The 21635-nt window shown below is 40.4% G+C and overlaps 1 protein-coding gene across 10 annotated transcripts in view; it reads right to left on the bottom strand.

Annotated features, from left to right (window-relative positions):
• The window catches only part of Dnah11 (dynein axonemal heavy chain 11), a 290461-nt gene that overhangs the window by 55157 nt on the left and 213669 nt on the right, over positions 1–21635 (bottom strand). For 8 of the 10 annotated variants that reach the window (XM_076920922.1, XM_076920924.1, XM_076920923.1 and 5 more), the window contains 4 exons: positions 20044–20178; positions 13260–13427; positions 11280–11515; positions 9512–9634 (listed from right to left, as the gene is read on the bottom strand). In XM_076920922.1, the coding sequence (XP_076777037.1) occupies positions 9512–9634; positions 11280–11515; positions 13260–13427; positions 20044–20178 (662 nt within the window). Of the gene's footprint in view, positions 1–9511; positions 9635–11279; positions 11516–12019; positions 12105–13259; positions 13428–16635; positions 16855–20043; positions 20179–21635 lie in introns of those variants that run through there. The other 2 variants (XM_076920930.1, XM_076920931.1) reach the window with 2 other exon arrangements.

Below are 21635 nucleotides of genomic sequence, written 5' to 3'. Positions count from 1 at the left end.
ACACGGAAAGCAGCATAATTTGTTTACAGTAAAGATGGGCTTAAAGACGGGCTTCGGAGGCACACCCATGCCTTTACTAGGAATGGCTGCAGATGGACTCTTTCAAAAGGATTTGTAGTATTTGAGGGTTGAAGAGGAACTGCCTAAAGATATTGTGTAGTATTCTATAGCCGGTTCTCTTTCTAATTTGGACAATTCAGATAAAGATAGAAGTTAGATTTTATGGTAAATAAATAATAGAGCCCCACTACTTGAGCGTAAAAGCACACATCAGAGAAGAAATCAACTTTCAATGGACATCTAAAAGCCCTCCGGTTCACCCTGCTGTTTAAAATGAGTGCCTGCAGCTACTGCTCAGAGTGTAGCCAAAAAGCTCAGGTGTGAGGCATTGAGCGCTAAGCCGTAACTTAGCAACCCCAGCAGGAAGGGCGGTACTCCTTGGTCAAACCCAGTTCTTCCCAAAAGGCTTTGGGCTGAAAGCTTCACAGCTGGTGAGCCCTTGAAGGGGAGGAATGAAGGCCCAGGAGGAGCAGAAGTGAGTTAATCTGCTTGCTCCTTCACACAAGTGAGCACAGATAGCCAGTGTGCCCTCTACGTAAAAGATGACTTCAATCAGAATTTCAAAATGAAACAAAAAAGATGTTTTAGAACTCTGGGAAACACTTCATAAAAGAACAAAAATCAAAAAGCAAGCTAAAAGAAAATTACCTCCCTTGAAATAAATGCACGCACACATGTAGATGGACACATATGTGGGCGTGCGCGCACGCGCGTTCCCCCCCCCCATATTGAAATATTATAGCACAGTGCCCAAAACTAAGAGATTCTGGGTTCATTAATGTTGGTTGAGGGCAGAGTTTTTCAACCTATGGGTCATGACCCCTTTGTAAAACTATTTCCAAAAATATTTGCATTATGATTCATAACAATAGCAAAATTACAGTTAAGTAATAACAAAAATAATTTCATGATTGGGGGCCACACAACATGAGGAACTGTATGAAAGGGTCACAAACCGATGTTTTAGAGGATTGCCTTTCTGTAAAAGAATCCAAAGTGTTCTGTTTCTTTTAAATATGTTGCAGGGTTTGGTAATCATTTTCAGATAAAATCTAAGAGCCAGATTCTGTGACATCGAGTCATGCCCACACACCCTTGTATGACACTATATTTCCTTTTATAAACTGGACTAAGGTCAGAATGGAAAAGGTGTTGTAGTGTTTTTTTCTGAAAATAAAAACTTTATTTTGACGTTAAGAGGGTAGGGGAGACTAGATCCTGATTGTTGGATTATTATAGGCTAAATTATTGGAGAGCAAGAATGAATTCACAAAGAGGGTCTTACTCAAGACTCCTTCAGACAGATCTACGGTTAAACATGACACAATTATCCCACCACCAACATAACATTTAATAACTGGAAACTGGCTGACAAGGCAATTTTTATTAATGTAACCACCACTGTGAGGAAAGCCAGTCATTATAAAACAAATGCCAACAAAGATTGTCTCCTTTTTACCATATTATTTTGGTAAAATGAAAATTTATATCAGATAGGTATTACATCTGTTAAGCAATATTGGGTCTCTTCCTAAGACAGACTATTGTTAAAAGAATATATGAGGAGTAGATGTAGGAAGAAGTAAAAATTATCTTTAAAAAATATTTATATCCTGAGAAACAAACGAACATTCATCTTGCTGTGAGGTTGCTCTGGGCAAGATTAAAGTTCGGAACTGACTTCCATAACACTTGTGGGGATTTGAAAGATTAAAGTGATATAATTTTATAAAGATGCTTCACAGTTCAGCAACTTCTCTAATATGTAAGCCAGTAAATTTGCTTTGGGAAAAAAAATACATGTTGATAAATCTTCCCAGATATGTTTTCTGTCGATTGATACGTTAAGATATATTTTAAATGGAATTAGGATTGTCTGGAGTTAGGTGGATTTAATTATTTGTAATTATCCATCTGTTGTCAGCCTATGGCCCTTTTATGGCAGGTATCTACAGTGTGGGTCAGGTTCAACTGTATATCTTCTCAAACACAGATTTAATGCACTATTGATGAAACCATTACTCGAACCAAATTAAAGTCTAGGCTGATGTATTGGCCTACAGGGAGCTGTCAGACATGAAAGGAGTAATTAGTATTCATTACTTCATGCTCTGCAAAATTACAATTTTTAATGGACTTCAACTTTTAGACTATACTGTATCTATCACAAACATTGCACATACATTTATTATTAGTAAAATAAATAAATAAATAAATAAATAAATAAACTAACAGTGTTCTTAAAAACCCCTTCCCAAATAAATGACTGAAATAAATACAAACACCATTCGTAGTTGAGAACTTGGTGGGCTTTGGCGCTCTCAGCAGGAGGATAAGCACATGGTTCCTCCTGCTCCCAGGGACTCTGACAAAGGACTGCTAAGAAATGTTATAGCTTTGTGATACTTATAAACTCTCCCACCCCATTTTTAAAATTTTAACACTGTCTTGTCTTTGAACTACAAAGAAAAACAGAGAGACCGATATAGAAACAAGAGGAACAGGCACTTGAGCAAAATGTTCCAGGAAGCAAGATCTACTGGCAAATTTACAAATGTGAGTTAATTTGGGAGAGACCAAAGCGATGCCCACACATTCCTGGTTCTGTTATGTTACGTGGTCACGTCTCTCTACAGACCATGTCTGCTTTCCCCCACAATCACTTTCTCTTACAGTCTTTTCTCTCAATTTTCACTTATTGAATTAAGTAAAGACAACTGATTCTTCTACAGGCCTATTCTGTTTCCACATTCCCTGCAAGCTCCCATACAGGAAGGTTTCTTTTAAAAGTTCCTTATCTTAAAAATGTGAGTTAAATGAAGCAACAAGAATTTATTCTGCTTCAAATACCTCATCAGGTGGAGACAATACGATCTCTAGAATATTAAGATTTTTGTTGTTTCAAGTACTTCTTTATCTCTAGTTGAGAAAAAAACTACTCTCAGAACAGGGGCACCTATAGATTTTTCATTTCAAAGCTAGAGCAGAGATACTGTAAAAGGTGAGAGTGGTCCCTCATAGGAAGAGGTAGCTAAGAGTATTACAGATAGGAATCTTTTGTATTATAAAAACAGCTAGAGTGATTTTTTCCTAACCTGGCTCTCTGGAAGACATCATAATTATATATTGTCAATGAGAAAATAAGCATTTAAAAAGTTTGGAAAACCAAATGATATCTTTGTGTGTGTGTTACCTTGTATGTATATCTGTGTATATGTATGTGTATGTTCTCATAAACGTGTACATGTGCACATGTAGAGGTCAGAAATCAACTTGTCTTCCTCAATAGCTTTCCACCTTACTTTTGAAGCTGAGTCTCTCACTGAGCTTGGAGCTCACCAATGATCTACCCAACAAGTTCCATCCTTCTGCTTCTGGCTCCCCAGCTCTGAGATCGTGGGCATGCACTGCTAAACGTCGCTTTCACGGGTTCTGAAGGCTGAATTTAGGTCCAGCGAGCTCTTTCCTGACTAAGCTCACAGTCAGCCTCATATTATTCCTAGCATTCTTAGTTAAGTAGTCAAAGCAAAGAATATACATTGAATACGTATGTTGAGGTCAGGCTACGGCCTGTGGTAAGTTTGTCTCTATTGTATAAAGCAGTGATTCTTTTCATCAGGCTTTGCTCTAGGAGAGTCCATTCTATAAGCAGCTTTTGACTCCACTTTGAGAAGGATGACCACAGCCCCTGGGTAGCCTCAGAAACTAGGACTATCTAGTAACATCCAACCCAGACTGAGAAAAGAATCTTTTAAATTTGCTGGGCTGTATTGAGAATGCAGGGGGACATGGGTATGTTAAAATTACATCAGGAAAACCACATCCAGCAGCTTATTGAATATATCAGACTAAGGAGAGGTGTAACCCCCTCACTCGAACCCCTGCAAAGTGATGGACGTCTTAACACCGTGATGGCACAGCCCCACAGCAACCTACCATCTGGTACCTGATACGTTAGTAACAGGGTGAGGACTCGTCACTCAACTGCCTGCCTGACCATTTCCTTTGACATTTGCCCTTCAGGACCTGGCCAGGAACGGTTGTTTTCTGTTTCCGACTGGTTTCCTGCTCTGGACCCAGTTTGGCTTTTCACTAAGTAGCAGAAATCTGCAGCTTCACTCAGCCCTGTTTCCAGCAGGCCCAGCAACAGCTCCTCCCCACAGTGGTCTGGTCTCTTATCTCATCAGTACAGACTCTCTCAGCCACTTCTGAAACCTCTTGGACCCTGCTACAGCCTTTTAAACTTGTATTTGTTCAGCAGCTCATATGTGTGAATGCAGATACATTTACTGTGTGCTGTGCGAGATGAGAGTTAATATTAGTAAATAAGACTGGAATAAAATAGCCTGCATTCACCTCAGCCAAGCTATCAAGGGAGACTGATTCTATTATGAAATGTAAGCTGCTAAATCTTGTCAAGTTACTGTTTTTCAATAAATTCTGACATGTGGGAAGACACAAACATGGCCGTCTGTTTCTGGCAGAGTGCTCTCAGGAAAATATACTGTGTTCTTTGATTTTTTTTTCCCCTCACCAGATTTAAAACAAAACAAAATACCCAAAACCAAACACCAAAACAACAACAACAAAAATACTTAAACACAGTAAAACAGGCTAAATAGCTCACTCCCAATCAGCCACGTAGAATACAATAGACTAAGATTTGAAGCGGGCTTTCTCTCAGCACTTGTGCTCCAATGCTGGATTCCAAGAAGCTTCTGCAGAAGCCTCAGAGATCTTGGCCATGTTTGCACACCCAGGTCCAGACAGCGCGTTGAGCTTTGCGTTAACTTTCCTCCCTTTGCCAAAGCCCATGGAGATGATAGAGAAGTAACGGTGAGCCCAATTCATGTTGCTAAGCAAGCTAAAGAATCACTGAAGCAGGATAAAAAGAGCCAAAATGATAACACTGAGATGGAAAACAGTGGAGGAAGCTACCAATGCACAGCCCAGACACAGAAGGGACGCTAAATGACTAAGGAGCATATTGTCATCAAGAGAAAAATGTAGAATTCTTAGATTCCAATGAGACCAGGATTCTCTCAGCTCCTGGTTATTTATTTCAATATTTTTGAGTCTTCTGCTATTTGCTTTTGAGTTACTGTTACTCAGAATCATGTCTTTGACAACTCACTAAGGTCTAGCTTAAGCACTCCAGTCAGAATTATTTAGTATTTATATATTTATTATTATAGATTACACATTTACATATAATTTACATATATCTATATATTTATATATAGTATATTACATTTTATATTATATGTAAATATATACTATATTATGTTTATTTTTTATATATTTATTTATTATTTATTATTTGTTAGATTCTGTCAATGTCGCTGGAGCAGGATCTACATACATCCTCTTTAAAATAACTTATTAGAATAAGGCACTTAGGGAAAACTCATAAATAAAAAGCTCCTTCCTCTTTTCGTTTTTTTTTTTTGTTTGTTTGTTTTTTTTGTGGTTACACATTGATTCTTATTACTTTAAAACAGTTTACTGTGGCTCACAGTGTTATATAGGAATCTCTTAGCTCACCACTGATCCTAAATATCTGTGGGCATCTCAACACTGCACATCCATCAGAAGGAAACCCAGCATCATCAAGCTGTATCAGGTACCTGCAGGAAGCAAAACCTGCTTTCTCTCCCTGTTCTGTTTCTGGTTATACTTTTTTTTTTTCTTCTCCTTATTTTGTGATACATTTAAAAAGAGTCACTCACTCTGGTGGCTTAACTACGTCTCCATGTGGCTGTTCTGTTTATGAGTTAGCCAAAATCTGATTAAGCTCTACATTCACATAGTCAACGGCTACTTCTCTGTGCGGGGAATAAATGCTTTAAAAGAATTTCTACCTTTCAATGACTGCCAAGAGAAGTCATTATCTCTTTCCACACATGTATTTCCACATCTCTCCATAAACCATACAACTATTTACTTGACAGACCCTGGAAACAACTTTGGATCTGTTCTGTTCTCTTACTAGTTATGCCCAATTGATGATCATGGCCGATATTAACCTCTTTCTTCTCTCTCTCTCTCTCTCTCTCTCTCTCTCTCTCTCTCTCTCTCTCTCTCACACACACACACACACACACACACACACACACACACACACACACCCCTCCTCGGACTTGATGATGTCACTGTACCAACAGGATGGCTTCAGAAATGTAATCCTCACTGTATACTTGAAAAAAAAAAAAATCTTCATCCCTTACCACTTGTTCTTCTCAGAGTCCTCAAAGAAAGTATGGGGATTTCCAGGGAGGTCTGGTGACAGTTGCTGTTGCCAACTAGAACTGACAGGGAATGGCCCCTGGCTGTGTTTGGGGTTGAGGGAAGAATAATATACTTACAGAGACAAGACAGCTTGTGGTACAACCATGAAAGCTCATGTTCTGGGTCCTGCTTACCTCTCTAGATTCACTTCTCCTGTGCACAGTGCCCTCCTTGCATGCCCCACGCAGACTCCCCACCCCACTGGATTCCATTTGCTGTGCTCAAGACCTAATGGATGGTTTGAGTGTTTTGATATTTGGTATTAGGGCTCTCTGTCTAGGACTCCTGTCTCTGCCTGCCCATCTGACAAATGCCCACTTATATTCTGAGACCTTCACTAACTATAAATGTAACCAAATGTAACTTTCCCTGTAAAGTCTTTTCACATCTGCACTGTGGGAGCAGGGGATAAGTCTACCCAGCAACTTTTACTGTGTCTGTGAGCAGGGCACCTCAACACGATGAGTCTGCAGTCCCCAGTGCTGTGTCTGACATACAGCAGTAGCCAGGGGGTTATTCTGTACCAAAAGGATATAGAAAGATGCCACCCACACTGTAGTCTCTAAAGAAACATTAAGACCTTCTGCATGTACAAAGAAAGCAGGCAAACTGGAGCTAATATTCCCTTGAAGCCAGTGGTTCTTGCTCACATACTGAGTAGCTAGGCTTACTAAAGCTGGAACTGGAGGTATAGGTGGTTGTGAACTGCCTGTGAGCCCTGGGACCAAACTCAGAGGAAGAGCAGCCAGTGCTCTTCAGTGCTGAGCCAGTTCTACAGTCTTCGTCTATTATATTCTTGTGGAGCACATTACATTTTCTTGGTTTAAAATGGTAAAATCAGAGGGCTGGAGAGATTGGCTCAGCGGTTAAGAGAACTGAATGCTCTTCCAGAGGTCCTGAGTTCAATTCCCAGCAACCACAAGGTGGCTTACAACCATCTGTAATGGAATCTGATGCCCTCTTCAGGTGTGCATGAAGTCAGAACATTCATACATATATATATATATGTGTGTGTGTGAATATATATATACATATATATGTGTGTGTATGATAAGTAAATTAATTTTAAAGTGCTAAAAACGATATAGGATATCACAAGAGATAAATACTCATTAAATGTTATTTTGGCTTTTAAATATTTTTAGTTGTCATTTATTATTTACAGTACTGTGCACATGTACATACATGTAAATGCCAAGGGATACATGTGGAAATAAGGGGACAGTTTGCAGGAATCGGTTTATCTCCTTCCACCATGTGGGTGCTCAGGATGGAACTCAGGCTGTCAGCCTTGGTGACAGGTGCCTTTAGCTGCGAGCTATCCCAGGTCTGGAGTGTTCTGGTCTGACATTGTGAAGAAAGTTAATGATCCCTGCATGTCTTATGTCTAAACTCAAGCCTCTGGATCCCCCAGATGCCACCACCACACCCAGCTTCAGGAGAAGTTATGTCTTATAACTTATCAGTGCTGAGCAATTTCAGATTACCCAAACTCACATGTGATGGAGAACCATCACATTTTTTATACATAAATTATGCTGTTGCAAGCTGTTGTTAAAGCTCAGAGAACACATATTTCACTGACAAAAATTTTAGGTCTTCATAATAGAGCTAGCGTCTTAATGACAAGGATTTCGGTTCAGCATATCCCAGATTCTACACTGTACTTTTAACACATCATGCAAAGCTGCAATTATATTTGTGTTAGGAATTACAGTTTGTCAGGTGGCTTATTAGATTTTCTAAATGCATGTCTGGGTAAATTTTGGTTTATTAAACAATTATAAGTTGTCAGTCACTCTAAATTGATTTACTTGGGAAGCTGTATAATAAATACCACGGTAATTGACTGGAGACTGAGAGTTAGTCACCTTTACATCTACCCACTTCCACTTTCAGGAGAAATTCAGTGACACAAAAGGAGACAGACACCTCAGAGATACAGTAGGAGACAAAGAAGAATGAGTTTGGAGAAGTTTTACCTCAGTAAAGAAAAACAAGAAAAAAATGAAAAAAAATGTTATTCAATGAAGTCAGTATGGGAATGATTTATGTCTTCATCTGTACACATGCCTGTGAGTGAGGAATTGTCCATACCTGTGTCGTGGTGCCTAGGTGGAGGTCAGAGGCAGGTGCCCATCTTTACCTTCCACCATGTTTGAGACAGGCACAGCATTATTCTTTACTGCATACACCAGGCTAGCTCACCTTTGAGAGTCTGTGAGTCCTTCATCTCCCACCTCACAGTAGGAGGTCTGGTGTAGACAAGTGACACCATACTCAGCTTTATGTGGGATATAAACTCAGACCCCATATTCACACTGCCATGTCCCCATCCTCAAAGATGACTTCATGATTAAAGCAGCCCAGTCTCTTTTCCCAGGCAGGCCTGATTAAAGATGTGACTCCTGCTTCTGACTGGCTTAGAAAGTCAACAGAATGACCCACTTGAAGTGTTTTTGATGCCCCTAGGGGGATGTTTGGACTTGTAATGTCCCAAAGGAAATGAAGCCATTTGGACAGTTACACGTATGACTGGGAGTGAGGCAGCATACAGTCCCCTTTGTTTGTAACCCACCACTGGGTGTGTGGGTGTGGTTTCAGGGAATCTTGAAATAAACTCTCTGAGAGAGAGAGAGAGAGAGAGAGAGAGAGAGAGAGAGAGAGAGAGAGAGAGAGAGATGTATGTACTAAGAGTTAACACAGTAAACTCATGACTGTTTTTTTAGATGCTATTATATTACTATATGCTGATAAAAAATGGTCACTTAAAGTCTATTTTGAGAAAATACTAACTAGACACAAGTGGTGTGCAAAAAGGTCAGACAGAGAGTGTTCTGCAAGTCACTCAGTAAGCTGTGTGAACTGAGCATGCTGGACTGTTCTCAGATGACAGTATATTCTCAGTCTATGATGCAGGAAGTAAATACCCAGGGGAAGCTTGCCAAGTGGAATGAGGACTGGGTTTTGGTTATCTGAGGTTGGTCTGGGTTCTGGTTATCTGAGGTTGGCTTGGCTTCAGGGTAAGGTGTCAGTGGATGGAGTTCAGAAATGTCACCAAGTAGATGCCAGTGGATGGTGTCTGCATATGAGGCTAAGAACCAGACATGGCAGCAATTCACCTGGCACAAGGCATAGCTCTAAGAAACAACATAATACATACTTTCCTTTCTTAGTCGTATTCCTGCCAAGCAGAGAACCCAGGACTGGATCCACCGTCTCCTTGAGGTTCTCAATTAGGATGACATCACCGAAAGCCAAGGCTGTCTCAATGGCATTTAAAAACCTGAAAGTGTAGCCAGAATTGAGATAGTAAACAAGACAGTGTAAAGAAGCCCAGGAAGGAAAATGTTCAAAATTATCATGCTTAAATTGTATTTTCTGTAGCTATTTTAAACAAACTTACAGGGGACTTTATAACACAGTATAAAGGAAGCTTTTATAAAAGAGTGCTTGGTGTCCTCTCCTACCATATGTGTAGGATTATACTAGAAATTAGGGGTCATGTTCTGAAAGAAATTTTGTAGTCTAATAATAAGCTAATTGCTTCTGATAATAATCAGTGTTTGAAATAACTACAATGGCTCTAAGTATTATAAATATAAATTCACTCCATTTGCCCATTTAGAATAAATGAAGCTTAGGCTGGAGAGATGGCTCAGTGGTTAAGAGCTCTGGCTGCTCTTCCAGAGGTCCTGAGTTCAATTCCCAGCAACCACAATGGTGGCTCACAACCATCTACAATGGGATCTGATGCCCTCTTCTGTCTGATGTCTTGTTCTGTCATGCAGACATACATGCAATTAGAGCACTCATATACACAAAATAGATAAATAAATAAATCTTTAAAAAAGAATAAATGAAACTAAACCATTGTGGTTTTACATTTTTGTTTAGTTTTTAAACCTCTGTCTCTGTCTGTCTGTCTCAATCTCTGTCTCTCTCTGTTTCCATCTCTCTGTCTCTCTCTCTGCCATCACACCCCCCCCCCCCCCGCCCCGTGTATGTGTGTATCTTTAGGCCAAAGGCCAACTATCAATATTGTTTCTCAGGAGCTATCTGCCTTGTTGTTTGTGACTGAACTTCCTGCTGGCTAGCAGCCCCCAAGATGCGTGTGACTCTATCTTTCCAGTGATGGGATTTCAATCCATATCTCACTTTTGCTGGAGACTGAACTTAAGTCCTTATGCTTTCTGGGCAAATACTACTGACAGCCATCTTCACAGCCCTTGGCTTCAACACCTTTTAAGTCCCATAAAAGTGGTAAACTATTACTTATATCACTCCTGCTCTCAAAAAACCAATCTCTCCCTAACCAAAGTCATGTTTGAGATTGGGAAAGTCTGTGTCTCACAGCTGCAGAAACTCCAGAGTTCACTATGTAGGAGAGGATAGGAGGGAGCTCAAGGCAGTAGCTGGGGGTCCAAAAGAATCCATTCAACCAGAGCTCACAGTGTCCTGTTGCTGAGACCTCACTGTTATAGGGCACAGTGACATGGTTCCTAAGCAGACTCAGCTTTCAAAAATGACCCATAAAGCTAGCCTAGGAGATTAGGCATCCAGTGAGTGAACCCATAACCATGATAACATCCTCCCTAGGCAAAAAAATATATTCAGAGCCTTGACTATAATCATCATTAGCCTTCAGGCATTATTCTTATGTCACCATATACCCAGCACTCCAGAGAAGGAGTGCATTGCATTTCTTAGCCTGGGGAATTAATGCAGTTTCAATCTCAGATACAATATATTTTTTTCCCTTCAACTAATTGGATGCTGCCTAACATGAATGTCTTTCAACAGAAATACTTTATAAGAAATATGAGCTAGCAAATCGACAAGTGGGACCAAACTGTGATGCTGTAAAGTGGTAGAAAGGTCAAGACTTTATTCAGATCAGACCCACCTCTCAGCAGGTAACACCCACATACCCTTTCTGGCCTAAGTGTGTGACTTTCAGGTCAGGCCCATACTTATTCTTGATCCACTTAACTCCCTGTTGCTGGGGATCGATCATCAGGGGCCAGCGCTCACAGTGAGTTAGAATAGTAGCATTTTCAGTTGACATCCTGTCGCTGGGTAGCCCTTCGTTATTCCAGGTGGCAATTGTAGCATCGTCTGTCAACATGGCAATCACGTCCAGGCCTTCTGCTATTGGGATGGAAACCTTTGAAATCAAAGTTGAATGGGATCAGCTAGCAGCATGGCAGAGGAGAAGGGCTGATTACGGTAGACAAGAAAATGAGCCCTAAGTCAAGAGAAAATGAAGTCAGGGGAACCCATGTGAATTCTCCGCAGACTGCTCAAAGTCAGATGCAACTTGCATTGTGAAACTGACTGAACACAGGCCTTTCAGAATCCTGTCAGCTGTGAATTCAGGAACTATTTTATTAACTGCATCCACCTTGCCTCCCTTTCTGGAGTGGGTTACTCAAGTCTGTGCAGTTTGCTGAAACCCTGCCACCTTTGCCAAAATGAGCAAGTTGCTAACCTTTTGAGAATAAAGCCTTGTGCTCCCAATCCTGGGCCTCAGAACCTATTTGCACTTCCAGCATTGTCCTGACAGTCTGTCCCATGTTTTCTTTAGAATCTCAGCCTTGCTCTCCTATCCTCCTGTTTTAGCCCAAACCTTCTTCTAGTGTAGAAAACATAAAACTGACTTGGCACGTACGTTTGCATCTCAGCACAAGTGAGCAGTTATACCAGGAAGCCGATACTCAACAGCGTTCATATTAGCAGTGAGTTTCCTCATCATTCTAGGAGAATGAGAATTCATTACTGCTAACAGTGAGAGTAGAGAAAAGGCAGCATTAAAGAGAGTACCCGTCAGTCTGCAGTGGTCCCAGGATGACCTGGACAAACACAAGAAGAGTCAAGCATGGAGAAGACAAGATAAAGAAGATAAAAAGAGGAGAAACAGACAGTGACCACTTTAGAAACTCAGAATGATCTAAGAACTGGGCAAAATCAGCAGACTGATTCATGCCTAATCAGATCCTTGTGATATTTAAAGAGCAACCTTGAAATTTAGAGAGTAACACATAATTTCATATAAGAAGTCTTCAATATAAAAGCAAGTTTTGAGATTATAGGTGTGTGAAATAATTTAGTTACAACGGGATTTTTTCCCATGAAAACGATGAATTATGTGTCTTTAGGGACGGGCTTCCCCTAAAACATTGATTTCCCTTAAATCACCAACTGTCCATTGGCATGTGCATAGTTGTGAGAAGAGCTACTGTGAACCCTGAGGGGCAGTTTTCTTGTGGGGACATTCACACACAGAGGGTTGAGGATGTCTTGACATGCTAGTGAAGGTTAAGTAGACTGCGGGGCAACTCCATCAATCACAAGGGTGGTGTCACAAGAAGACTGTGGTCTGGAAGTCAGGTGGGCAGACTTCCTGTTCTGTGGTGGGAATTGTTTAAAATTTTTGCTCCTCTGTTTTTTTCAACCACACATGGAAGATCTTAAGCTACAGAATTTCAAATAGTTCAGCTCTTTGATTTTATGTCATCTACGGATTTCATGGTCCAAACGTGTGGTAAGCTTTTTTTTTTTTTTTTAAATAAAAAATGTCATTTTACAAAATACTGCATTTAATTTGAAAGTAATCTTGAAAAAAATCCTTAATAAATATCAATATTAGTAAGAAAACAAAACACTGCATGCTTGTCAATAATCTAATACTCTGACTTTTCTTCCTATTGTCTTATGAAATGCATCCTTTAACCACAAGTCAATATTCTTTTCACCTCCAGGTACAAACCATCATTAAAATGAGATAAACAGAATAAGATGTTGGAGACGTCCTTACAGAGGTACTAGGTACCTGGCATACATACATGGTCACTGATGGAATTCCTTTGCAACACTTTCCTCATGTTGACAGAGTGGAGGATGGGCCTCACCTTCTGAAGAAACGGAATCCACTTGCAGTCCACCAGTTCCCGGCGATACTGTCTCGTGAAGGACCCAGTGTAAGACACAAACGCCGCTGTGAGCAGCACATCTCCACATAGTGTCTTCTCTTGAGTTTCAAAGGACTTAATGGACTGACCCCATCGAATCTTCTCTGACTGAAGGATAAAATTACCCATGTGTAATTACAGGGTGAGCGTCAACTTGCAAACGCTTAATGCAATTACCTGACAACACGGTTCAGGGCTATGGCCTCCTGTGCCATCTCTAGGGGAAGAGAGTGGAACTGGGTGGAGCGACTGCTATAATCTTTTGCATGTCTGAAACCCATCATCACCACACAGTTCTCCCACTCTCTCCAGCCAAGTTCAGCATCACATGACATGAGCTCGCTCACATCTTGGTGTCTCGGTTGTACTAACTCTTTAATCATGATGGGAGGCCCTCTTAAAAGGTCAATCAATTGCTTCCCTGTCCCTCTGAGAGAATAGAGCTAAGACCCGCTGTTGCAAGTGAGTAATGTTAGGATTTTATATTTAAAAAAAAATCTCACTATGCAATACTGCCTGGCCTCCAATTTGCTATGCTTCTACTTCAGTCTCTCCAGCACTAACATTCCCATAGCTGTGTGATACCATGTTCAACTGCTAGGATTCCTGACATCAGCCTGTCTGGTCTTCATTCTTGTCCCCCACCCCTTTTTTTGTCAATAGCACTATACTGCCTGAACCAACACTTTTTTCTTAATATATTGGCTATGAGCTGATCAGACAAAAAAAAATTGCTAAACATCATTCATGTAAATTAATTAAAACATAAAGCTTAAATGACCACTTATTCTGAATTCTGTTAATTAAAGAATGATTCCAGTAGTAACCAAATTCAGGCCATTTTTCTAGTATAATCATTAAATCAGTGGCAGGAGCTCTGAGCCATGTTAAGTGATGGGAATCAGGACCTAGCTGGCCTCAGTGACAATACGCTCAGAAACTGTGTTGCAGTCCTTCCATTTAGTGAGCTGGTCATTTGAAATCTGATTTACAGGTTAAGTATGTAGAGCCCTTAATATTGGATTTGTATAAAACTGTGATAAATATGTATGGATTGCCTGGGCTGCAGGGTAGTCCACTAATTTACCCCATTTTGAGGCATGTTGGAAATTAATACATTCTAAGGACATGAAAATTAACAGGAGCCATAATAATCAGCAATTTCATAGATGAGAAAAGAGAATCCTTCCTTTCAGGAAAAAAAAAAAGGCCACAGGAAACAATAACTGACAGATGACATAAAAACTAGAATGTTAGCTATCTGGAAATCATAAGAACACGCATGGGCATGTCCTGGACCCAGAGCTGCTCATAAGAGCATCCCAGACATGCGTGGGCAGTTCCCAGAGCCGGTCAATGGTCTCCATTACCATCTCAGCTACATTGTTAAAAACAGGAAGTCCAGCTCTTAGACCTCTTCAGAATTCATCACTTTCCTTCCTCAGTCACAGAGACAATACACCCTGTTCGCTCAGGACGCCTCTGCTCGTCTAGCCCCCATCTGTGTTGTTGCTTTGTAAATGATAATAAAGTGTACCTACCTCATTCTCCAAAACACCTTTGGACTTGAAGATTTACTAAACACAGACTTATTGGCTGTTGAGAGCATCAATAATTTCATCCCACCACCCCTGCGGCATAAATCATCGCTGACACTGGCTAACAAGGGTTTAAGAGTTGGAACTTGTCCTGTAATAAATTTCCGGACAGTTAAAAATCACTATAATTTTATTCTAATGCATTATAGATTGCCTGTAATGTCATCCTGGCTGGGGTGACCCAGTTCTAATTTTGAACAGCTGTTCAGCTCAGGAGTTAGTTAATGATTAAATATAAATTGCCTGATTTATTAGTCTGAATGGCTGAGCTTCCAGGTCAATGCTATACAGAGAAAATGATCAGTCTTGATGTTTTTCAGAAGTTAACTGTCTCCTGTTCTAGTCAGAAGAAATTTATCCCCACAGGAAAAGAACTGACATGTTCAATTAATCCTTCAAAAATATATTTTTCCTACTTAACAACATACAAGCTTACCCCCTTTTCTTATTGTCTAAATTAGTGTAAGTCCAGGCTTTGAGACTATCCCTGTGAATTAGAGATACTGGGAAAAGCCTGCCTCCGTCATCATAGAATCTTTAAGTATCTCAGAAGCAGTCTAATTATGTGATATTCTTTTTAATGTACCTTTGCAAGTGGTAAAAACTTCAGCACTTAAATCTTACCACATTAAGTGGAAGTAGCTGTAAGGTCTGGTAATAATGAACTGTGTCAACTAACCTGAAAAAGTATTCAAAGAGCTCTCTCTCTCTCTCTCTCTCTCTCTCTCTCTCTCTCTCTCTCTCAAAAGAAACTCCGATAATCCATTCATTCAACAAATATCTGTTAATGACTAGTCTCTCTGCCTGGGATCAAGTAGCTCAAAACATACGAAGCTCTTATTGTCAAAAATTTTATATTTAGAGAAAAAGAAACACACAAAACCATATATGTATGCACCCATTTCACACACACAAACACACACACTCACATACACACCCTCATACACATCTATGCACATACAAGACTCTGGGAACATCATGGTTTATTGGGCAGAAAGACTGTAACAGCCAGAAGGCAGGGAGGATCCAGGCCCAACAGTATCTTCTGAACATGACAGGATCCTTGTACTCATGAACTCACAGCAGCTGTGGTTGCCAGTACAAGACCTGAACAAGATCAAGCCAGTGAGCACTTAGCAAGAATAGAGGAGGGCTCACAAGGTTCCACCCCTAACTGAGGAGCTTTTGGCAAGTGAGATCTGCTGAGGGCTGTTTAGTCAGCTTTCTTTCTTTGTATAGTCCATGGTAGGCTGCTTGCGTTCCAGTGAATGGCCCTACACCTGTATACATATGGGCAGTACTGAGCTTAATGTGTAATAAAACGAAAAGAAGAGGCAGAGGGGAAGACAAAGTTGGGGAAAGGCTTGGGAGGATATGACCAAAATACACTACAGTCATATATGAAGTTGCCAAAGTGAAATAGAGACTATACCTTGTCATATGTGGACATCTGTGCTATGAGATACTACGAGAAAGTGTAGTACAGAAGAAGCAAGAAGCACCATAGAGCTCTGTGAGTGTGAGTGTGAGTGTGTGTGTGTGTGTGTGTGTGTGTGAGAGAGAGAGAGAGAGAGAGAGAGAGAGAGAGAGAGAGAGAGAGAGAGAGATCTTGAGCAGGCCAAGCTGAATACACAGACACAGCAAGGTCTGAGAGAGCCATATGCTGAAAAGAGCTTTTGGCAAAGAATTGAGGAGTAATATGGACCTGTAATACGGACCCATGTAAGCCCCGAGAAGAAGGCCAAAATCCATGGGTAAACTGTTCGAGGAGGAGGACCAAGGAGGGTATGAAAATTCAGCAGGAGGAACATGGAGGCATCCAGGGTCCAAGTCACTTAAAGCCTTCAGAGAGTGCTTTGCGCAAAGCGATTAACCACTGGAGAGAGCTCAGGCAAAGTGGTGGTATGGGCTGCCTGAACCTTTACACTGCTTCTCAACTGCAGAAAGAAAAACAGACCTCAATGAGCAATGAGGAGTACGGACCTACTCCAGGGAGATGCTGGCGATGAAGACCAGCAAGGAAGGTGAGACCCAGTCAGATTCTGCCGGCTTCCATAGCAGAACCACAGACTCTCCAATGAATTGGCTACTTATGAGAGACCAGAAGGAACTAAAGCCAATCCAAAGCACAAGAAGAGGTTGTTGGGACTGAGAGTGTACACAGGTGATCCTTGTACTCACACTCTAACATGAGCTTCAGAAGCTTGATGCACGCTAAAGTTGTGGCAAGTTTCAACTGGATTTTAGAAAACAGTATAAGGTTGGTGTGGTGGCTCATGCTTGTAATATCAGTACTCAGGAAGCTGAGGCAGGAGGATCACCATGAATCAGAAGCTAGTCTCAGTTATAATGTAAGGCTAGCCTGGGCTGGAGAGTAACTCAGAAGTGGGTGTGTGGGTGTGGGGGGCCGTGGAGGGTGTGTGTTGTAAGAAACCAGGCCACTGTGGACCCCTGCTCCCTCAGATCTTTTTCGTGCTAAGAGAACCCGGTTTTGTTGATAAGATGACCAAGTGTCCAACCCCTCACGATACAGACTGTGATTGAGTGAGCCAACGATAATTCCACCTCTTAGTTTTTCAGCCTATTTTGAAATTAGGAGTGGCCAGTCTAGTTCTGTAAATACATTTAAGTGGGAGTTTGCCAGACCACCTTCCAGGAAAGCTAGGTGTTTTATAAAAAGAGAAAATCTCAGATACCTATATATATATTTTTTCCTCTATGGAGGAATTTGGAATTGTAGTGCATATCTTCAACAAAAAAGGAAGAGTTCAGGGAATAGGCAATAGACTGTAGCAGCTGTCTTGGGGCAGGAGGCAAAACCCATAAGGTTCACTGGCCACATGCCTGGCATGGAGAAACAGGGCAAGAGAGAAGTATCTTGTCATAATCGCCTTAGTGAACACTTACCATTGCGTACCCTTGGTAATTTAAAAAAATATGTTTAAGCAACTAAAAATCAAGTTTTCTATCAATTTCACTTAAATGCATTCCAGCTACTGCTATATACTATCCATCTAAATGCATCTTTAGTAGCATGGCCATATGCTTCTTGGTAATGTATTTTCAGGCTGTATACTTTTAAAGCATTCATATACTAATATCCGGGCACCTGATATACCTGATATACCATATGCTTAAACAGCATCATTGAGATATAATTCTTGTACTATGAAGTTTACTTTTTAAAGTACATAACTGAATTTTCAATGTACTCATACAGTTGCATAGCCTTCCCTACCCTGTAACTTTATAATGTTCTTCTTGTTTCCCCTTCCTCCACTCCAGAGATCCTTCTCTGAGCCTTAGTAACATGTCCAGCCCCTGACAACTCCTTTGTCTTCACAAGCCTGCCTACTTTAGCAGTTTCATACACCCAGGTCTTCTTCGTTTATTTGTTAGCAAGGTCTTCTTGAAGTTTATCTATGCCACAGCACTGCATGAATATATTATATTTTTGTGCAGCTTCTGATGAACCTGAGTTCTTCCTAGTTTGGAATACCACGAAGACTGATAAGCAATGGCCTCAAAGCTTTCATGTGGGAACTTGTTTTCATTTCCTCAGAGCATGCACTAATGATTGTGCCCGCTAAATCATGTGATAACCTCATGTGTAACAGTTTGAGGAGTTCCCAAAGTTTTTTCCAAAGAGGAAGATCTATTTTACACCCCAACAAACAATACACAACAGTCACAATTTCCCTATAGTCTCACCAGCAACTACAACTGCCCGTGTTTTCTATTACAGCTTACCCTATAGGGCACGGAGCGGTTGCCTTGTGGTTTTGATATGCATTTCCCTAGTGACTAATATTGAATATATTTTCATACCTTTGGCCTATTGTAAGTGTTGATGGAGAAATGTCTGCTTAAGTCCTTTGCTTAACTTTTTTTTTTTTATTTTCACAAGAAGCATGAGACTCATCACAACCACACATGGAAAATGAACTTTATGTATTACCAAAATCCCCGTTTAAGGGACAAGAAAGCAGAATAGAAGCGCTTCAAAGACTTGTCTCAATCATTTAATGTGATAAAAATTGGTATCAGCAACTTATCACGTTCATGTTCAACTGTGCATGCTTATACAAGGAATAGTTATTGAGAATTACTCTAAGACTTTCATTGAGAGAAAGCCATTCGTGTTAGTGTGCCAGTCACCCATGAAGAGTGAACACCAGGAACATAAACAGTCAGTTTTAGTATAATAGTATGACCTGCTGGTGTCACTCAGTGGCAAGTGGCCTAGTAGGTGTCCTGAGCTCTATATTATATCTTAGGGAAAACCTAAGAGAAGAAGGGGAGGTAAAAAAAAATGAGTGGATGACCTGCTAGCCGGCACACCTCATCATTTCAAAGGGGTTAAAACACAACTAAATTCTGACAAAATTGATATTTTTTAATTAAAATGTTATTATTAAAAGCCTTGCAAATAAAAAAAAAAGACATACTTAACCGGACACAAAGTCTCCATATCCCGGTGAACTTCTCTAGAGTTAGAACAGCCGTTCTGAAGCTGTAGAGCTCTGTGTTGCATTTTACAGTGATGAAAAGTCATGAAAGAAACTATAAAGCTAATTGCTCAGTCCTAACTCTGTCACAGATTTTTATTTCCTTTCTTTCTTTCTTTTGGTGGTAGAAAATAAAGAAGTATAAAAACCAGTATCTATCTGTTTTGACTGTTTTGACATGGATGTATACATATATACATATATACATATATACATGTACACCTATACAAATATACACACATATATGCATGCATACACATATACATGTATACACATATACATATCCAAACACTGATTGGTCATTTTTTGCTTTGCTTTCAGGCAGAGTCTGGTATTAGTCACTATGACCTTGAACTTGCTTTTGTAGCTGAAGATGACCTTGAATTCCTGGTCCTCCTGCCTCCAAATCCCAAATGGTGAGCTTATAAACATATACCTCTGTGTCTGGATCTGTGGTGGTTGGTTTTCTCCTTCTGGTAACTTGTATCCTTAAGTCTGGGTAATGACTAAATATTCTCTAATACTATGTTTAGTTAGTCATTGGGAACAAATGACCATCCAATCCAAAGCCACCAGCATGAATATTTCAGTGAGAGTTTTGAAGAAAAGACAACTTACCTCAAGTTCACTGACAAGTCTGTTGGCTAGGTGGATCGTCTTATTGGTTTGGTTCACTTCTTCCTGACACCGGACCTTCTCAGCTGTTGCCTTTTCAAATGAAGCTGTAAGTCTGCTCAGATTACGATCCAGTTCCTAAAAGGAGTCAAAATCAACTTCAGAGATGTTTTTAGTTATGACAAACATTGCAGCCACTGGAAGATACCTGTTGACTGGAAACAAGTCCCCTTCTTTCAGTTGTTCTTTTATCAGGTATATTTAATGGAAGAAAGGAAGCTATGGTGATGACCAATATGTCACAGGCACTCTAGACAATAGCTTGCTATAAGGCAAGCTATTTCCTGCTTCCTCTCTCCTGTACAGAGGAACTGAATTGAATGACGTTCCCTAAGGCTCAAATACACTGTGAGTGCCAACCCCTCTGTTTGGGTGCATAAGTCCCATCCCCCAGGAGTAGCTATGCCATTTATTAGTTTAGAGCAGAGGCTATCTGATTCTGTAGCCCAGACTGCTTTGATCTCTCAACTGCCCTCTCTCTGCCTCTTGAGTGCTGGGGTTATAGGTGTGTGCCTATGCCTGGCTCCATGACACCTGTGCCAACGGTGGAAGTGTGACTCTTCATTCATTCTGTACAGAACTGAGACAAGAAGGAAGATGTCAGTTACTGGACCCCTTCAGAGAAAATCAATCTGACTCATTGGATTTCTCTTCTGGGAATTAAGCATTGAGACTCAGACATAATATGTTGTCTTATCAAAAAAAAAAAAAAAAAAAAAAAAACCTTGGATATGTTGATTTGGTAGTGGGGGTTGTTTCGTTTAGAGGGAAACCATCTTCAACTCTGGATGCAAAGAAGCAAACTAGTGAAGGATCAAAGGCTCTTGTAAAGAGAAGGAAGATGAGCCAGCATCAGTTCTTCAGGATTTCCAACAGACATTATGGGACCTTTCTCATTTCTTGAGAGGTCCGACGACACTTTCTCCTGTCAGTCATGTGATTTTCATTTGTAACTTAAGACATTTTAAGAGAGTTTACATACAGCCAAAAAGATGTCAGATGATTATGACAACTCACTGTGGCCATCTTACTACTTGTAAGTTCTAAGAGACCTAAGACTTACAACACTGCTTTTATACGGACATGCAAGGTTCTAAGATCTCTTGATAAGGTATGTGGTGAAACACAACCTATTTGTTATTTATTATTTTAAGATTATTGGTGAGTGTGTGTATGTGTGCAGCTGGATATATGCATGCATGTACTGGTGCCCACAGAGACCTGGGGCATTGGATCACCTGGAGCTGAAGTCACAGAGGGTTGTGAGCTGTCTAAGGTGGGTACTAGGAACTGACCCTAAGTCCTCTGGATGAACAACAGCTTCAACAACAACTCCTACCCGCTGAGCCATCTCTCAAGACCCTTATTTATTTATTCTTTGAGACAAACTCTCACTATGTAGCTTTGGCTGTCCCAGAACTCATTCTGAAGACCAGACAGGCCTTGAACTCACAAAGATCCATCTGCCTCTGCCTCTTAAGTACCGAAAGCTAAGTTTTTATCATAACAAGTTAAAATAGATATATAATGTTTAT

The sequence above is a fragment of the Arvicanthis niloticus genome, chromosome 23, assembly GCF_011762505.2.
Source record: "Arvicanthis niloticus isolate mArvNil1 chromosome 23, mArvNil1.pat.X, whole genome shotgun sequence".
NCBI classification, from domain to species: domain Eukaryota; kingdom Metazoa; phylum Chordata; class Mammalia; order Rodentia; family Muridae; genus Arvicanthis; species Arvicanthis niloticus.
The sequence above is the reverse complement of the archived record's forward strand: the minus strand, read 5'-3'. Positions and strand labels throughout refer to the sequence as shown.